This window comes from Macrosteles quadrilineatus, unplaced genomic scaffold (genome assembly GCF_028750875.1).
Source record: "Macrosteles quadrilineatus isolate MER2022 unplaced genomic scaffold, UCM_ALF_1.0 Scaffold_5__1_contigs__length_97177068, whole genome shotgun sequence".
NCBI classification, from domain to species: domain Eukaryota; kingdom Metazoa; phylum Arthropoda; class Insecta; order Hemiptera; family Cicadellidae; genus Macrosteles; species Macrosteles quadrilineatus.
This window is the reverse complement of record NW_026542598.1, coordinates 49,393,108-49,412,213: the sequence shown is the minus strand read 5'-3', so window position 1 is coordinate 49,412,213 and position 19,106 is coordinate 49,393,108. Positions and strand designations below refer to the sequence as shown.

At 37.6% G+C, this 19,106-nt stretch overlaps 1 protein-coding gene across 1 annotated transcript; it reads left to right on the top strand.

The window, feature by feature from the left end:
- On the top strand, nucleotides 1–17,538 carry LOC128995250 (vesicular inhibitory amino acid transporter-like). The gene is made up of 3 exons (XM_054420201.1): nucleotides 1–510; nucleotides 13,086–13,319; nucleotides 13,549–17,538. The coding sequence occupies exons 1-3, from the start codon at nucleotides 133–135 to the stop codon at nucleotides 14,497–14,499; spliced, it is 1,563 nt and encodes a 520-aa protein (XP_054276176.1). The 5' UTR covers nucleotides 1–132; the 3' UTR covers nucleotides 14,500–17,538.
- The last annotated feature ends 1,568 nt before the right edge of the window (nucleotides 17,539–19,106 follow it).

Here is a 19,106-nt window from a genome sequence, read left to right as displayed (position 1 = left end):
AGCAGTTAAGTGATCGATATTTTTGTTTGTCGGAGTCGGGGTAGATGTCTAGAAGTCAATTCAATGTCGGGAGTGCCTAAACGCGCGAGTGTGTGTCCAAACGGGAAGCCCACAAGGTCGTAGAATCAGAGGATGGCGTACTTCAAGGGAGTGTACATCCCGCCGTGGAAGGCGGCAGTGAACGTAGCATGGGAGACGGTAAAGAGTCAACTACCAGAGAAAAGTCGGTTGGTGCGACGGGCGCAGACGGAGATGTCGACGATGCCCGCGTCAGACTACGGTACGGAGACCCTGGGGGGCGTGGCCGAGGATGGGTTCACAGGCCAGGAGGACGGGCACGCTGGAGGCTACGCGTCCATGGACGCCCGTGAGAGCTACCAGAAGTCCCGGGGGGCGACGATGAGTATGGCCAGCGGTGGCAGCTTTGACGAGTTCGGCGGGGGCGAGGGCCGCAGTCGTCATAAGATCAATGAGTGGCAGGCTGCATGGAACGTCACCAATGCTATACAGGTTAGGGGTGTAATGTAACAATCCATGTTATAGCCCTGTCGAAATAAGCCCCCTTCCACCATCTCTAGTCCTAATTTTTATCAACAAAATGATGATTCGTTGCAAGCGGAAAACGTTAAAAGCCTGCGTCTTAATTGGTGAAACATTTAGCTCATCACTTGCATATTGAAAAATCAAGAATATAGATTAGGGCATTAAGATTTATTTATGAAAAAATGTCCGCAAGATCGGTTCTAAAAACTGAGTAACTATCGTTCTCAATACCTAGTTAAACTATCATTTAACTAGATCGATAGTGACACACATATTGATTACGTATGGCAGTAGTCTTGCAAATCGCACTTTTTATTAGATTTATTTCACCACAACTCATTTAGTCTTTTAACGTGAGTGAAGGATGATTGTTGAATGCATTACATGATTCACAAAATAAATTGACCGTCGTGTTCGTGCCGTATTCTAAGAGTTTTGTTAAACTAACGTTTAATCAAATTGAGGCAAACATTGTTATTTATAGGTTTGCACAAAAACATATATTCATAGCTTTCACACTGTAATTCTACCATAGACTAACCAACACAAGGTTCTACGATAGAGTTTCGTACATTACTCAAAACACCAACTAGGCTTACATGTTTTTTATTTTATGTCCCTAAATATAAGGGGAAATGCAAATAGGAGTTTCCAATCATATCCTACTAATATTATAAATGAGAAAGTTTAGATGTATGGATGTATGGATGTATGGATGTATGTTTGTGACAAGTGAACGCGAAAAATACTGGTCGGATTGGGCTGAAATTTGGCATGATGATAGCTCACATTCCCGATTAACATATAGGCATATTCTTATTTCAAAAATCCTTTCGGGCTCCGCCCCAGTGGCTCTGGAGTTTCCCATGTTAACCTTATAAGAAATGGAATTATTCAATCTTACAGCTGTTTCAATTAAACAAGTTGGTTCTGTTCTGTGATGTTCAATAGCATTAAAGTTACAAGGATTACCAACAGGGTGCAGCACTATTATTTCTTTTACATTTATGACAACAGCTAATTTGCAACCAAAAGGTGAGTGAGCGTAGCGAACGAACTTCAACCTGGAGGCGAGTTAGCGTAGCGAACGAGCTAACCTGAAGGCAAGTGAGCGCAGCGAACGAGCTCCAACCTAACGGTGAGTGAGCGTAGCGAACGAGCTCCAACCCAAAGGTGAGTGAGCGTAGCGAACAAACTTCAACCCAAAGGTGAGTGAGCGTAGCGAACAAACTTCAACCAGGACGTGATTGAGCCATGCGAACGAGATAATCTTGAAAATTAAGAAGTTAAACGGGGCAAAGCCCGCGGGTTACAGCTAGTCCTACTAATATTATAAATGAGAAAGTTTAGATGTATGGATGTATGGATGTATGGATGTATGTTTGTGACAAGTGAACGCGAAAAATACTGGTCGGATTGGGCTGAAATTTGGCATGATGATAGCTCACATTCCCGATTAACATATAGGCATATTCTTATTTCAAAAATCCTTTCGGGCTCCGCCCCAGTGGCTCTGGAGTTTCCCATGTTAACCTTATAAGAAATGGAATTATTCAATCTTACAGCTGTTTCAATTAAACAAGTTGGTTCTGTTCTGTGATGTTCAATAGCATTAAAGTTACAAGGATTACCAACAGGGTGCAGCACTATTATTTCTTTTACATTTATGACAACAGCTAATTTGCAACCAAAAGGTGAGTGAGCGTAGCGAACGAACTTCAACCTGGAGGCGAGTTAGCGTAGCGAACGAGCTAACCTGAAGGCAAGTGAGCGCAGCGAACGAGCTCCAACCTAACGGTGAGTGAGCGTAGCGAACGAGCTCCAACCCAAAGGTGAGTGAGCGTAGCGAACAAACTTCAACCCAAAGGTGAGTGAGCGTAGCGAACAAACTTCAACCAGGACGTGATTGAGCCATGCGAACGAGATAATCTTGAAAATTAAGAAGTTAAACGGGGCAAAGCCCGCGGGTTACAGCTAGTTTGTTATATTTCTGGTAAGTTCACGTTAGACAAAGATGTAAACTTTTCAATTCCTCAAATCAAAACAAAGGAAGTAAGGAGTAAAACTTCGATTTTCTAAAATCTAGATTTATTTTACTTGAAGATCCTCTAGGTACTGCATTTTAAATAGCTAATTTTTAATTAGTATCGATTTTCTAATCAATAAGATTATATTATTCAGCTTATGACATTGATTTAATACAGTACTTTTAATTTTAGATTGAAATGTTTGGTTGTTCAAACACTTTTTAGTAGTTATTGTCAACAGAAGAAGAGTTCGAGTATCAGTCTGCTTCATTAGCTTTCCATACTGTTAACAATAATAAACAAACAAAAAATATGTGACAGTAATGTTCTACAGCGAACTCCCGTTTATTTTATGGACTTTGTATGCACTAATTGCTACTTTCAGTGTAAATAAGTATAAAACGTAATATAGCCAAGTGTTAGATTAGGTCTAAGACTAGCCGATTGTGCTGTCATTTTTAGTGGTCTTACGGTTAAGTTATTCACGACATTTTAAGACATACATTAGTGGTTGTTAAGTGAATGATTTGTTAAGTTTATTGGCTTAGATCAACAAGCTACTTAGCCAGAATCATCCATAAACCCTGTTATAGCTTTTTTGGTAGCAGAGTGGATATATGTCCAACAGCAAGCAAGATCGAAGGTTACAGTTTAGATTCCAAAACGTTTAGATTATATTTTTTATGGCTAGAAAAAAACACGAGTTTTAGAACAGAAACGGTATGGATTATAAACATAAACAAATTACGTCACTAGCCCGAATGTCCATACTAATAGCAGTAACACCTGATTAACCAACCAGTAACCAATCTATTCAACTCACCCATTTAACATTCATCTTTCAGTCATCCTCGCCTTCAAATACGTACCCTGGTTATGTCGGCATCGTAAAAATAAAATCTAATCCAAAATCCCAAAGCTCAAGGACAGCTGGGTCCAGTTTCAGACCATCGAAATGCAAGTGACTTTTCTCAGAATTGAATCTATTACTTGAAAAGTTAGAGATTGTTGAAGAACTAGCTTTAGAAAAAAATCATAATTTGGGAGACAGACACGAACTGTCTACACCTTTTCTAATTTTCTTTCAGAAAATGTCAAGTCTATTTCAGAAAGTATCAATTGTATTTCAGAAGTAGTCATATGTATTTCAGAAATGGTCACACATACTTCAGTGTTAGTCAAATGTAGGCCTATTTCAGACAAAGTCAATTGTATTTCAGAAATGATCGATTTTCTCAGTCGCAGCGGATCTGATTCAAATTTAATTTATAAGAAGTCCAGGGTTAAGTTTAGTTTAATTAGGTTAGCCTGGAAAATTCAGCCGTTTATCACGATTTTCCTGATTTCACCAGGAAATGCAATTCATATCTTCTGAAATACAAATAATTATTTATGGAATATAAATGATCATTTCTGAAATAAAAGTGATGATTTCTGAAATTAAAATTACTATTCTGAAATACAATTGACACTTTCTAAAATTAAAATCTTACATCTGAAATACAAAATGCCATTTCTGAAATACATAAATGACTATTCTGAAATACAATTGACCCTTTCTGAAATAAAAGTGGAAAAGGTGTAGAAGTCCACTTGGTGCTTCTAAATTGTCCCCTAATCAAAGTACTTGGTGAATTACCAATACTGGTATTCGTGTTGGATAACATGAGTAAGGTTTATCTTAAAATAACCTAAAATAACACCGAGCAATGGTATAATTTCCTTTTAAAGAGAGATTTCTCACAAAAAGCATTCGACACATTACCGTAATTATTTTAGTAATTTAGATTCTATTATGTAGGACCACACACTGAGAATCCTCATATTTGCGGGTAACCCATTGTAAATGTATTTTGTGGTAGTGAAGAAAATTGTTCCTTCCCATTCTTCTACTCTTTGCTTTACAGTTATACATCTTATCGCCCAAACCCAAAATATACGTGTTTGGTCATTTCTATTTTCTATTTTGCGAGTATCATTAATTATTTGTTTGTTTGTTCGATTGGCTTAAAGCTCAATGCTGGTTGTAGAATAACTATTTCATAAATACCAAGTTGTAAATTTGTGTTGAAACGGCAGTACGCACAAGATACCTGTACGCACGTAGAAACTGTTGGTGTTTTTGTTTTACATAGGCCTAAGACGATTTTTTTACATCTTAGTTTGAAATTTTCAAGGACCGTATTGACACGGTAAAAGCTACAATCTTGAAGTTTGGTACATGGTCTTTACAATTATTAGTAATCACTTTTATTTCAAAATTGTTGCTCCAATGGATCTTAAGAGTTGATTAAAAATCTCATCCAGAGAGACAGATAACTAAGCACTTTCTGTCCGTGTTATATTGTAAAATATGTTTGCCTGGATTCAACTAATCCACAATAGAATAGAAGATATTTTTTACCTTAAACGTTGTCTACATTTCCAAAGGAATCCACATTGATATTATGGACGACGACACAAATTATTGGACAGCCACCGTTCTGTCCAAAATGTATTTTGCTTTTGTTGATTGGTGTTTGTAGTCTGCAACACTCTTCCATAAATAAGCAAACTGCAATAATTTTATTTTCCTCCATAAGAATAACATGGGAATTTTAAATGTAATACTAGGTGGCGTTCGCAAAGGCATCCACAAAATTGAAAAGAGTCATCAAGGGTTTATTTATATTGTTTTGGTCATACTGCAGTAATACCAGTCGTTTTTAATGCATGCGTTGCGGGTCTAAAGTAGCAATTTTACTCTTTAGGAAGCAAAAAAAGTTGTTATCCTCCATGGAGTAAAAATAGTTTTTATCCTCTATGGAGTAAAAATCAGCTGTTGTCAACTCAGTTGTAAATTTCTATTATAAACGATTGCATGTATCGAAATATGTATCGATTCGTGCTTCGAAATTATTTTAACCTACAGTCTACAGTCTCTGCCCATAGCGTTTTAGCTTTGCAGATACATTAATCCATTCCTACACTCAACACGCTCACCTTTACTAGTTCCTTCACCACCCCCTACGTCGTGGACCTATTTCCCTCTCCTCCCATAACATTTTAGGATTGCAGATATATTATATTCATGTAATAGCCAAAGACAGTTCCCACACTCTACACTGCAAGCCTTACTACTTCCTTCACCATTTCCTACGTCATAGACTTGTTTCCTTCCCTTCTCATAGGATTTTTGGATTAAAGATACATCAATCTAACTGCCACAGACGGTTTTCACACTATACTCATACTTTACTACTTTCTAAGCCTTTTTCTACATCGTGGACCTGTTTTCATCACTTTCCATAGCAGTTTAGTATTTTAGATACGTTAATCTAATTGCCACTAACATTCCCCACACACCGCACTGCTAGCCTTTACTACTTCTTTCACCATTTTCTATGTCGTGGGGATGCTTCCATACCTTCTCATAGCATTTCAGCATTGCAGATACATTAATTTAACTGCTACAAACTGTTTCCAGTTCCCACACTCCACACTGCTCACCTTACTACTTCCTTCATCACTTCCTACGTCGCGGACCCGTTTTCCTCCACCGTTATCCTCCCTTCATATAGCATTTTATGATTGCAGATATCTTCAGTTCTAACACTCCGGACTGCTCGCCTTTACCCACCTTCCTTCGCCACTTCCTACCCCACGGACCTGTTTCCCTCCCATCCCATAGCATCATAGGATTGCAGATACCTTAATCTAATCGTCATAAACAATTCCCACACTCCGGACAGCTTGCCTTGACTACCTCCTTCACCACTTCCTACATCGTGGTCATGTTTCCCTCTCTTCCCATAGCATCATAGGATTGCAAATACCTTAATATAATGGTCATAAGCAGTTCTAACACTCCGGACTGCTCGCCTTTACTACTTCCTTCGCCACTTCCTACATCGTGGTCATGTTTCCCTCTCTTCCCATAGCATCATAGGATTGCAAATACCTTAATATAATGGTCATAAGCAGTTCTAACACTCCGGACAGCTTGCCTTGACTACCTCCTTCACCACTTCCTACATCGTGGTCATGTTTCCCTCTCTTCCCATAGCATCATAGGATTGCAAATACCTTAATCTAATCGTCATAAACAGTTCTAACACTCCGGACTGCTCGCCTTTACTACTTCCTTCGCCACTTCCTACGCCACGGACCTGTTTCCCTCCCTTCCCATAGCATCATAGGATTGCAGATACCTTAATCTAATCGTCATAAACAATTCCCACACTCCAGACAGCTTGCCTTGACTACCTCCTTCACCACTTCATACATCGTGGTCATGTTTCCCTCTCTTCCCATAGCATCATAGGATTGCAAATACCTTAATATAATGGTCATAAGCAGTTCCCAAACTCCGGACAGCTTGCCTTGACTACTTCCTTCATCACTTCATACGTCGCGGACCCGTTTTGCTCCCTTCCCATAGCATTTTATAATTGCAGATACCCTAATCTAATCGTCATAAACAGTTCCAACACTCCGAACTGCTGGCCTTACTACTTCCTTCGCCACTTCCTACGCCACGGACCTGTTTCTCTCCCTTCCATAGCATATTATGATTGCAGATACCTTAATATAATGGTCATAAGCAGTTCCCACACTCCGGACAGCTTGCCTTGACTACTTCCTTCATCACTTCCTAAGTCGTGGACCCGTTTTCCTCCCTTCCCTTATAATTTTTGGAATGCAGATACCTAAATCTAATCGTCATAAACAGTTTCCACACTCCAGACTGTTCACTTTTAGTCCTTCCTTTAACACTTTCTACGGACCTCAAGCTAGTGTCGTCATTTGATTATTTTACTATCCATACCACCGTTTATGTTCTAATATCTGTGGAATAATGCTATCAGCTATTTATTTATCTACTGCATTCAAAAGTCAACAGCTGATCTTATGTTTTTGTTTATGTGTCAAATACTGCTTCCATAAGGATTACATTGAAACTTTGAGACCCAGTGGGGCGGATTCCTGAGAGTTATTTTTAACGCCATATAGATGTTGGCACTCACCGATATGGTCTTCACCATCCAAAATTTGAAAACGATTGATCCAGCCGTCTAGGAGGAGTTTGCGTATTACGAAATGCATAAAAGTCGACGTATAAGAGCTTCGCTCGCTCCGCTCAACTATCTTTTATTATTTATCTCAATAACCGTTAGAGATAGAGCAAAACTTATAACTAGGTGGCGTTCGCAGAGGCATCCACAAAATTGAGCGGAGTCATCAAGGGTTCATATTATATTGTTTTTTCATCACTCCGTAACGAAAGTAACTATTTTCGATAACAGCTGACATCAATGAAAGTAGCCGTTTCCCAAGCTCTAATTTAGGGCGAGGAAAAATCGATCAGCTGATTTTCCCTCGCTCTAAATTTACTTTCGTCGCTCTCAATTAGTTCTCCATTTATTCACTACGCGCGCTAGTGTTTTGTTACAGTTTAATTTAATGATTTGAATCAGCTGTTTTTATTGTTTGACAATCTAAATGTAAACATAAACAGGCATAAGCTTGTTTTGCTGTGTTTTTAGCTTAGTGCGTATTTAAAAGCGGCCAAAATATGTCTATTATTTCGGACGATTTATCGAAGAAAGCTTTAGAGATAACCAAAAACCTCCTTCCAGAGAAATCGAGAGAGAGGTATAATGAGGAGTTCAGGAAGTTTATGGACTGGTGCCAAGGACACAATGTTTTACCAAAGAATGTAAGTGACGAAGTTTTATTAGTATATTTATCTGAGAAATCTAAAAGCATGAAACCAACAACGTTGTGGAGTAAATTTTCTATGATAAAGAGTGGTTTGAAATTAAAAGAAAATGTGGATGTATCCAAATTTAACAAATCTCTAGCATTTCTTAAACGTCAATCAGTGGGTTATCAACCTACAAAAGCTAAGGTTTTTACTGAAGACGAAATTCAAAGATTCATGGTTAACGCTCCTGACAATGAATGGCTATTGAGCAAAGTCATCCTAACGCTCGGTATTTATGGAGCTTGTCGAAACCACTATCTTATAAATTTAAAAGTAGAAGATATTACAGACAATGGCAGTTTTTTTGTCGTGTTTCTCAACGATGGCAAAACACACATTAAACGCAGTTTTACCATAACCAATGACAACTGTCCATATAGACCATGTGATTTGATTCGCAAATATTTGTTATTGCGCCCCAGACAAATGAAAAGTAACCGATTTTTAATTGGTTACAGGAAGGGTAAATGCGTGGGACAAAATGTAGGGGGTCACACAATCAGTTCAATCCCAAAAAAGGTAGCAGAATACCTTAAATTAGACGAACCGGAGCGCTATACTGGACACGCCCTCAGGCGTACCTCAGCCACCATGCTAGTTGAGGGAGGAGGGGATTTACTTGCCCTTAAATCACACGGAGGTTGGAAATCCTCTAATGTCGCAGAGAGTTACATAGAAAATTCCATTGGAAGAAAATTACAACTGTCAAGAAAACTGTTTAAAAATCCGCATGCAATGAGTTCAACAGCTGCTGAGAATACAAACAGAAATGTTGTAGAAAAAACACATTCAGGAAGCCAAATCGATTTTTTTGATATTGATCATGTTTTTAACAACTCAGAAGATGAAGAATGCCCTCAGAGAAAAGTAAGAAAAGTTGATGAAACAAACACGACCACTACAAACGTTTCAACGATTCAAGAACTTCAGAAAAAACTTTTAAACGAAGGAGTGAATGTCTCCAACAATGAAAACTGTACAATAAACATAACCATAAACTTCTAATTTTTTGATTGTGAAGTAGGTTCCCTTTAGATTTTTTTTATGTTTAAAAAAAGATTAATCGAGAAATATACAAAGGTTTCCTTTTAGAAGATTTTATTTTGATGTTTAAAATAAATAATTTAGAAATAAACTAGTTGTAATATTACTGAGGTCTGTTATTCTGTGTTTGTGTATTTTTGCGTCGTGATGAAAAGTATCGTTCATAACTCGTACCGAAAGTTATTTTCCGGCTCTTGCTCCATTATTCCCGTCCTCGGCTTCGCCTCGTACGTGAAAATAGCTCTCACATACTCGGCTTCGCCTCGCATGTGAAATTGGATTTTCCTGTGTTCGGCTTCGCCTCACACAAAAACTTGAGCGCGCTCCGGAAAATGCCACTTTCGGTCCTAGTAATGAAATATACTATTGTCTTACTGCAGTAAAAACAGTATTTTTTCATGCATGCGCTGCGGGTCTAAAGTAGCATTTTTAATATTTAGGGAGTAAAAATCGTTTTTAGCCTCTATGGAGTAAAAATCAGCTGTTGTCAACTCAGTTGTAAATTTCAATTGTAAACGATTGCATGTATCGAAAATATGTATCGATTTGTGCTTCGTAATCATTTTAACATATTACAGTCTACAGTCTCTTCCCGTAGCATTTTAGCATTGCAGATACATTAATCCATTCCCAAACTCAACACTGCTCACCTTTACTACTTCCTTCACCACACCCTACGTCGTGGACCTGTTTCCCTCTCTTCCCATAGCATTTTAGGATTGCAGATACATTAATTTAATTGCCAAAGACAGTTCCCACACTCTGCGCTGTTAGCCTTACTACTTCCTTCACCATTTACTACGTCATTGGCCTGTTTCCTTCCTTTCTCATAGCATTTAAGTATTACAAATTCATTTATCCATCTGCTCAAACGGTTCCCCCACTCTGCACTGCCAGCCTTTACTACTTCCTTCACCACTTACGTCGTGGACCTGTATTCATCGCTTTCCATAGCATTTTAGTATTTTAGATACGTTAATCTAATTGCAACAAACATCCCCACTGTCCGTACTGCTAGCTTTTACTACTTCTTTCACAATTTCCTATGTCTTGGGCATGCTTCCATCCCTTCTCATAGCATTTCAGCATTGCAGATACATTATAACTGCTACAAACGGTTTCCAGTTCCCACACTCCACACTGCTCACCTTACTACTTCTTTCACCTGTTCCTACGTCGCGGATCTGTTTCCCTCTCTTCCCATAGCATTTTAAGATTGCAGATACCTGAATCAAATCGTCATAAACAGATCCCACACTCCGAACAGCTCGCCTTTACTACTTCCTTCGCCACTTCCCACATCGCGGACCTGTTTCCCTCCCTTTCCGTAGCATTTTAGGAACGTTGTGACCTTAATCTAATCGTCATAAACAGTTTCCATACTCCAGACTGTTCACCTTTACTACTTCCTTAACCTCTTCATACGTCACGAACCTCAAGCTAGTGTCGTCATTTGATTATAGTACCTGGGGACCGAGCTTTTCTCGGGGAAAATCATTAGTTCACTCTGAAAGCACCGTAGTATTGGAGATGCATAAATCCACACATCTACATCCTACACAATTTCCTACGTCATGGATCTGTTTCCCTCCATTCCATTGCATTTAAAGATTGCAGATACCTTAATCTAATCGTCATAAACAGTTCCCACACTCCGGACTACTCGCCTTGACTACTTCCTTCACCACTTCCTACGTCGCGGACCTGTTTTCCTCCCTTCCCATAGCATTTTAGGATTGCAAATACCTTAATCTAATCGTCATAAACAGTTCCCACACTCCGGACAGCTCACCTTGACTACTTCCTTCATCACTTCCTACGTTGCGGACCTGTTTTCCTCCCTTCCCGTAGCATTTTAGGTTTGCTGATACCATAATCTAATTGTCATAAACATTTCAAACACTCCGGACAACTCGCCTAGACTACTTCCTTCACCACTTCCTACGTCGCGGACCTATTTTCCTCCCTTTCCATAGCATTTTAGAATTGCAAATACCTTAATCTAATCGTCATAAACAGTCCCCACACTCCGGACAGCTCACCTTGACTACTTCCTTCATCACTTCCTACGTCGCGGACCTGTTTTCCTCCCTTCCCGTAGCATTTTAGGTTTGCTGATAACTTAATCTAATTGTCATAAACATTTCCAACACTCCGGACAACTCGCCTAGACTACTTCCTTCACCACTTCCTACGTCGCGGACCTATTTTCCTCCCTTTCCATAGCATTTTAGGATTGCAAATACCTTAATCTAATCATCATAAACAGTTCCCACGCTCCAGACAGCTCGCCTTGACTACTTCCTTCACCACTTCTTACGTCACGGACCTGTTTCCCTCCCTTCCCATAGCATTTTAGGATTGCCCATACCCTTATCTAATCGCCATAAACAGTTCCCTCACTCCTGACAGCTCGCCTTGACTACTTCCTTCACCACTTCCTACGTCGCGGACCTGTTTCCCTCCCTTCCTATTGCACTTAAAGATTGCAGATACCTTATTCTAATCGTCATAAACAGTTCCCGCACTCCGGACTACTCGCCTTGACTACTTCCTTCACCACTTCCTACGTCGCGGACCTGTTTTCCTCCCTTCCCATAGCATTTTAGGATTGCAGATACCCTAATCTTATCGTCATAAACAGTCCCCACACTCCGGACTGCTCGCATTTACTACTTCCTTCATCACTTCCTACGTCACGGATCTGTTTCCCTCTATTCCCATAGCATTTTATGATTGCCTATACTACTTCCTTCACTACTTCCTACGTCACGGACCTGTTTCCTTCCCTTCACATAGCATTTTAGGATTGCAGATACCTTAATGAATTCAACATTTAATGAATAAACAGATCCTAGACTTCGCACTGCTACCCTTGACTACAATGTATCGAGTAATCTTAAGTATAATCTTTGCTCAATATTAACAAGTGATGTTTTTCCTTTTGTACTGTATTTGTAATTTCCTAGTATACTGTGGGTAGTTGGCTTATTATGAGCACATGCTAAAACTTCAAATCTTTTGTTTACTTTTTACTTGTTATTTAATTCAGCCAACATGGTTACCTAGCAACCCATAAGACTAATGTTAAAAAAATGTGATTTTCAGTTTCATTTTTCTACGGATTCTGAGAGACTTTTTTAACGCCATATAGATGTTGGCACTCACCGATATGGTCTTTATCACCATGCAAAAATTGAAAACGATTGATTCAGCCGTCTAGGAGGAGTTTGCGTATTACGAAATGCATAAAAGTCGACGTATAAGAGCTTCGCTCGCTTCGCTCGCTCCGCTCAATAAAAAAAAATTATTTTTAGACGTTCTTTAACTTTTGTATTTACAAAAACTCTCCAATACCAATAGTTTGTAAAATATTGTCAAAAAACCTTCCACTATTATAACAGGAATAGGACTCTATAATGATCAATATAAAGACTCATGGTAGGCTATAATACAGTAATAGGAAAATACCTGTTGATGTTGACGAATTATACATAAACATATTGGTAAATATTATGTTAAATGTAGTTTAGGTTACGTTGTCCATACTGGTAACACTCAATGTTTTTTACCGACTTTTTGAAGTAGCCAGTCGTCATTTCTCCTCATGAAGCCCTGATTTCCTCATATCCTTCTGGACCTGATCTCACCATCTTGCTTTGACACTTCCAGCTGGCCATATGCCTTTAGAATCTTTAAGTATTTTAAATTGTCCATATTTCCAGGGAATGTTCATCGTGAACCTACCATTTGCGGTGTTGCGAGGAGGATACTGGGCCATCCTGGCAATGGTAGGCATCGCATACATCTGCTGCTACACTGGCAAGATCCTGGTGGAGTGCCTATACGAGGAGGACGCCGTGACGGGGGAGAGGGTGCGAGTCAGAGACAGCTACGTGTCCATTGCTAGAGTCTGCTTCGGGGAGACCTGGGGTGGCAGAGCCGTCAACTGTGCTCAGGTAGGTTATCTTACTCTAGTGAGTTTTTTTTATATGCGGAGATAGTTTTACATCCTTATAATATTTATCTACTTAAGTATTTGCGATAAGTAGGTTCTATGACACATCTGTTTAACGTTTCCATCTAATTAATTGGCACTGAAAGCAAAGATATTAACTTCAGCAACGTGTTATAATGTACAGTATAGCTCAGTTTATCAAATAATTAAATTCAATATCTTTTCTCCAGATGATCGAACTGTTGATGACATGCATCCTGTATGTGGTCGTCTGTGGAGATCTGATGATAGGGACGTTCCCAGACGGTGCGCTGGACATCCGCAGCTGGATGATGCTTATCGGCATCTTGCTCATACCTCTGGGATTTCTCAAGTCACTGCACCACGTGTCAATGCTGAGCTTCTGGTGCACCATGTCCCACATCGCCATCAACATCGTCATCCTCGGCTACTGTCTGCTGGACCTACCCGAGTGGGGCTGGGGAAAGGTCAAGTGGACCCTAGACTTCGAGAACTTCCCCATCTCCTTGGGAGTGATCGTGTTTTCATACACGTCTCAGATCTTCCTCCCGACTCTGGAGGGTAACCTCATCGACCGGTCTAAGTTTGAGTGGATGCTCGACTGGAGCCACATCGCCGCCGCAATCTTCAAGTCCATTTTTGGATACGTTTGCTTCCTGACCTTCCAGAACGACACACAGCAAGTCATCACCAACAACCTTCCGTCAGCGGGGTTCCGCGGTATGGTCAATTTCATCCTCGTCGTCAAAGCACTCCTGTCCTACCCGTTGCCGTACTATGCCGCCTGCGACATCCTGGAGAAGACGTTCTTCAAAGGGAAGCCGGAGACGATGTTCCCGTCAATATGGCACCTGGACGGAGAGCTGAGAGTATGGGGGTTGGCGTTCAGAGTGGGAATCGTGTTTGGCACGATCATGATGGCAATTTCCATCCCTCACTTCGCGATCCTGATGGGTCTGATCGGTAGCTTCACAGGCACAATGTTATCATTCGTGTGGCCCTGTTACTTCCACCTGAAGCTGAAGGGTCACACCCTAGACTGGGGCACCGTCGCCTACGACTGCTTCGTCATCTTCCTCGGCTGTCTCTTCGGCGTCATGGGCGTCTACGACTCCGGCAGCGCTATGATCAAAGCCTTCCAAATCGGCCTACCGTTTTAAACCCCAGCGCGCGACGCGGCGTAAGATAACGTTTGTAAACAAAGTCTTCCATTAAAATTGTATATTGTAATATAACGAAGTCTTCCATGACGTGTGCTTATGAAGTAAACTTGTCTTCCATAAAATAAATATTTGTTTAATGAATTTGCTATCGCTACAAACGATGTGATAAAGTTAGTTTGTTTAGAAATATTGAGGCTAGCACGTACTAGAAATAGTTTAATACTCAATTAATCATATAAGTTAAATTATAAAATGTTAAGTCTCAATCAAAAAGTTGCCGATTTACGAGGAGTGAAATTATGTTAGTTGAAAATATTTGCATTTAACATAAATCGACGGAAAATTAGAAAATGTAGCCAAATTATCAATATTATGAAACCCGTAGTAGGTAGAGTACTCTAACATTTTTATCAGCCTCAATCACTCTGTAAAACTTGTATTAAGAATAAAATCAAATTTCATACAAGAGTCCTTGAAAATCGAATTGAGGGAATAAAGTTTAGAGTTAACAAAGGAGTAGGCTACTAATGAATGAACAAATTAGATAGAAAGAGTATAACCGAAATAGTTATTTCCTTTGTAAATACAGTTTTAGATGTGCGATTTATATGTGTTAGGAACTACTTTCGAAAGTTACGTAAAATATACTAGAGCGGATGAAAAATTCTAAAATGTCTAATTTGGGTATACACTTGAGCGAAGTTTGAAGGAAACTCGATCACATAAACTGTTGGTCAATTACATCAACAGAAAAATGTCTTCCAAAGAGTGAGCATACTCAAATTCGTCTGTTTGTTTGTTTTATAACTGTGCGCTTAAAATTATAAACGTGTTTGTTATTAATTTGTTTAAACGGTTTTTGAAATAGTAGTTTGGCTTGACAATACAATTTCTGATGCTACGTATGTTTATTTAGCACAGACGTAAAGTATTGTAATGTTAATTAGTTTTAGAAGAACACATTCGATGAAATGTTTCACTTGTTGACAATTTATACCCAAAGAAGAATGTATTACTTATACTTTTCTTTAGTCGCATTATTTACTTTATTACTGATTAAGAACAAAAATGGTTCCATTGATATAAACATAATGAAACCTAGACGAATAAAATTAAATATTAATTTTATGAAAACTAGAACATTACGGTAATGTTTTGTTTTATGAAATTTAAAGGGCTATTTGTTTAGTGAAGTTTGCTGAAAGTTGTAGTTATGTGGCTGGATCTGTGAAAATTCTTAAAATTTCGGATGTTATTTTATAGATTCTCAACATTTTATATACTTGGCCTTTCTGTGTCTATATTATAAGCTTGCAACCTCAAGATCAATTACAGAAAAAGAAGCTTGAACAGTAAGCAATATCCGATGCATTAAAAATGAGCGAACCTGCTCTCCATATCTCTCGTTGGTGTTTAAATTTTATAACATTAAGTAATTTATTTTTATATTTATTGAGCTAAGATCATAATTTTTAATCGATCGATTGAGTGAGTTTTGGTATGATTAGAGGACTGATAATGTATATTTTTATCACGAACAAATTAATTAAAAATTATATTTTTAATTTGTATACCTACGTAATTTGAGGATAAGTATTATAACGTTAGTATATTTCAGCATGTACAATAAACCCTCTTTAAACTGGACTGATTTGCTTTCCAGAATTTCCAGGTTGTTCGTAAACATTTTTAGTCCTGGACTAAGATAATCGAAGAAAAACAGTTTCGGAACCATTTCTGACACTTCTCTATACAGGTTGATTGATATAAAAGTGCCAGCTATTTATTCAAAATATCATGAAAAAAAGGGTTTTTTAAAAGAAAAATTAAAGTTGGTGGCCCTATTGGAAAAATTGTGGCTAAAATTATGTTTTCAACTTGACCAAAATTGTTTAAATAAAAAATCTAAGGCAGTCACTGTTAAACATTTTTTACAATTTAACAGCTGGCACACCTCAATCACCCTGTATAATGAAACTCCTTTGAAGTGAAAAAGCTTGAATCAAGTATTCCCTTTTCGCAACATTGCACTCAAACGGGCAATAACAGCTTTCGGACTAAAAATCATGTCGAGCAACCAAACGCTTTGTTTACAGTGGCGAATTCTTGGATTCATGAAATCTTTATAAACCACTATCAGTCTAGGTTGAGAAGTTTCAGTAGAATTCGGATTGAAGAGGTTTTATTTTTAAAATGATTTTAACGAGTTTTACGGATATTTTTATGACCTCTTCAACTTTTTGTTGACTATGAGTTGATCATAGCAAATTAAAGCTTCAGTTGCTATATTTTAGAATTAAAAGTGTTATCTGTGAAACATTAAAAATATATATTGTTGATGAAATTTTACAAACAAAAACTTAATGTCAAGACATTTTTTGTTTATGGTTAAGTTTTATAATGTTTGAAATAGATAGTGAAGTAGAGTTACAAGGTCTACATATCTAGTATTATTTAGATGTCATCTTTTTAACACACGACAAAAATTACTGGTGGAATGATCTGTATTAAAATGGATCAAATAACCTTTTTGATCACTTATCAAAATGAGCATGATAGTATAATAGATGAATTTGCAGTAATTGTGGTTAAATAAATTCCACAAATCCTATTTTGTTTTGAGACTAAGACATGCACATATTTATATGATTTAACAATGTACAAGATTGACAATAGTTAAACATGTATTAGACAAAGTGATAGTCCGCTGTAGATTATAATTTATTTGATTTCATTAAGTGGAACCCATAAATTTGTTTAAGGAAAACCACTCTGATTTTAGAACGAAATCATTTGCATTGAACCCGGAAAGTGTTAGTCCTTTCTGATACTTTTTTTGGTCAAGTGAAAACCAAATCTTAGAGCGTTCTTGACTCGAACCAGGTTGAATATTTTTTGAGTAATTTAAAGTGTTTAGATCTGTTGCTAGGCTAGTGTAGACTGTATGAGTGTTGTTCTTGTTGTTATATATGTATTATACTGGTTAGAGCGCACTGCCGTGCTAATTATACTAAATAAAGCTCTTGCTTTCCATTATTTGTGTCTATTATTTACTTACCACATTACTTTTCAATTTACAATTAAAATTTTTTTTTTTTACAAAAACTTATATTGTTTACAAACGTGTCTGCCTTTCCATTGCGCAAAAACCCCTGAATCAAGTTGGATTAATTTGACACCAAGGCCTGGATTACACTGTAAAATTTTTATAAAAGAAATAATTTGAAAAATATGTTATAAAATATGGCCTATCAAAGATGTTTGTCAAAAAACTTTATAAAAGATATTTTATCAAATCTTTTACAGTGTAATAGGGTTGTAACAAAACTACTGTTAGTACCCATGAGTTACATAGTTTGATATTTGTACATGGTCTAAAAAAAATACTTGGTTTGGATTTGAGGAAAACCCCCATTATTGGAATGTTGACCTATACAGCTGGTTAACAATCATTTAATTGAGAACAGTATATTTACTTTTACAAATGTGTATCTCTAAAGTCAATGTGTCTCCAATGAGCTTATACTTTATGAACTTATTATGAAAATTTTCATTTTATATTGTTCAGAAAGTTTTAAACCTCACAGCAGTAAATAAGTCTATGATCTATCATTGATTTATTTCATTTCAGAATTATTTTAATCAAAGTAAAGTGCATACCTCGATTAGGTAAGAAATCTAAGTAAAGAGATTGAAATAAAATCTATCGACTTTAGTTAGTTATCAGAATCACTTTCATCTTAATTTTCTGGTCTAAAAACAATAAATACAGAACTTTTAGTCCCTATAACACGTTTAACATTTAATACAATTTTAAAACGCGTTTCCTACTTACTTATGACACTTATCATATCTTACTACCTGCCAACAACACCATGTGTCGATATTATTATTGCCTAACAGAACTGTTGTTGTGCATGTATTGACGACTGATAATAAACCAGTTGGTTTGAAGCCAGCGGATTCCATACACAATAGTAATCTGGGTCATTTTTACCTCCGTGCTTAATTTTATGTTCTGCTGCAAAACAATTAATTGACGTTTCAATGAGTAAGGACCCGGAAGGAAGGAAGGACGAAGATGGCAGGATCGCAGGACATAACCTTCAACTCTGCCGAGGTTTGAGGTTATCCATTTTGTATTATCTAACAAGAGATTTATGACTACTTGGTCCACCTGAAGCGAATGCATTATGTTTCCCATTATGTAGATACAGTATCTGATCAAGTATATGCAATATTTATGACTATTTTATATCAGATTGTAATAACCGTGTTCTTGATATTAATTATTGGTTTAACGTTACGCTTGAGTATTTTAAAAAGGTTTAGGAGCGTAAAATTGTGTTTTGCTGTAAATTGTAATTGTTTTAGGGGTTATACTTTGAGTTGGTTATAGTATTAGCAATACACCTAATTAAAAAGTAACGATTGTTCGTATATTACTAGGAAAACTAGGAGCTAATTTATGAAGGTAAACAATGCACGAAATATACTTTGTTTACACTGTCTTCGTATTTATACTTTAATAAACACTACACTTTTCAATAAAATTTAGTGTTTTCTTTTATTTGGCATTTTTATTTTTCACTGTTGTGTTTTAA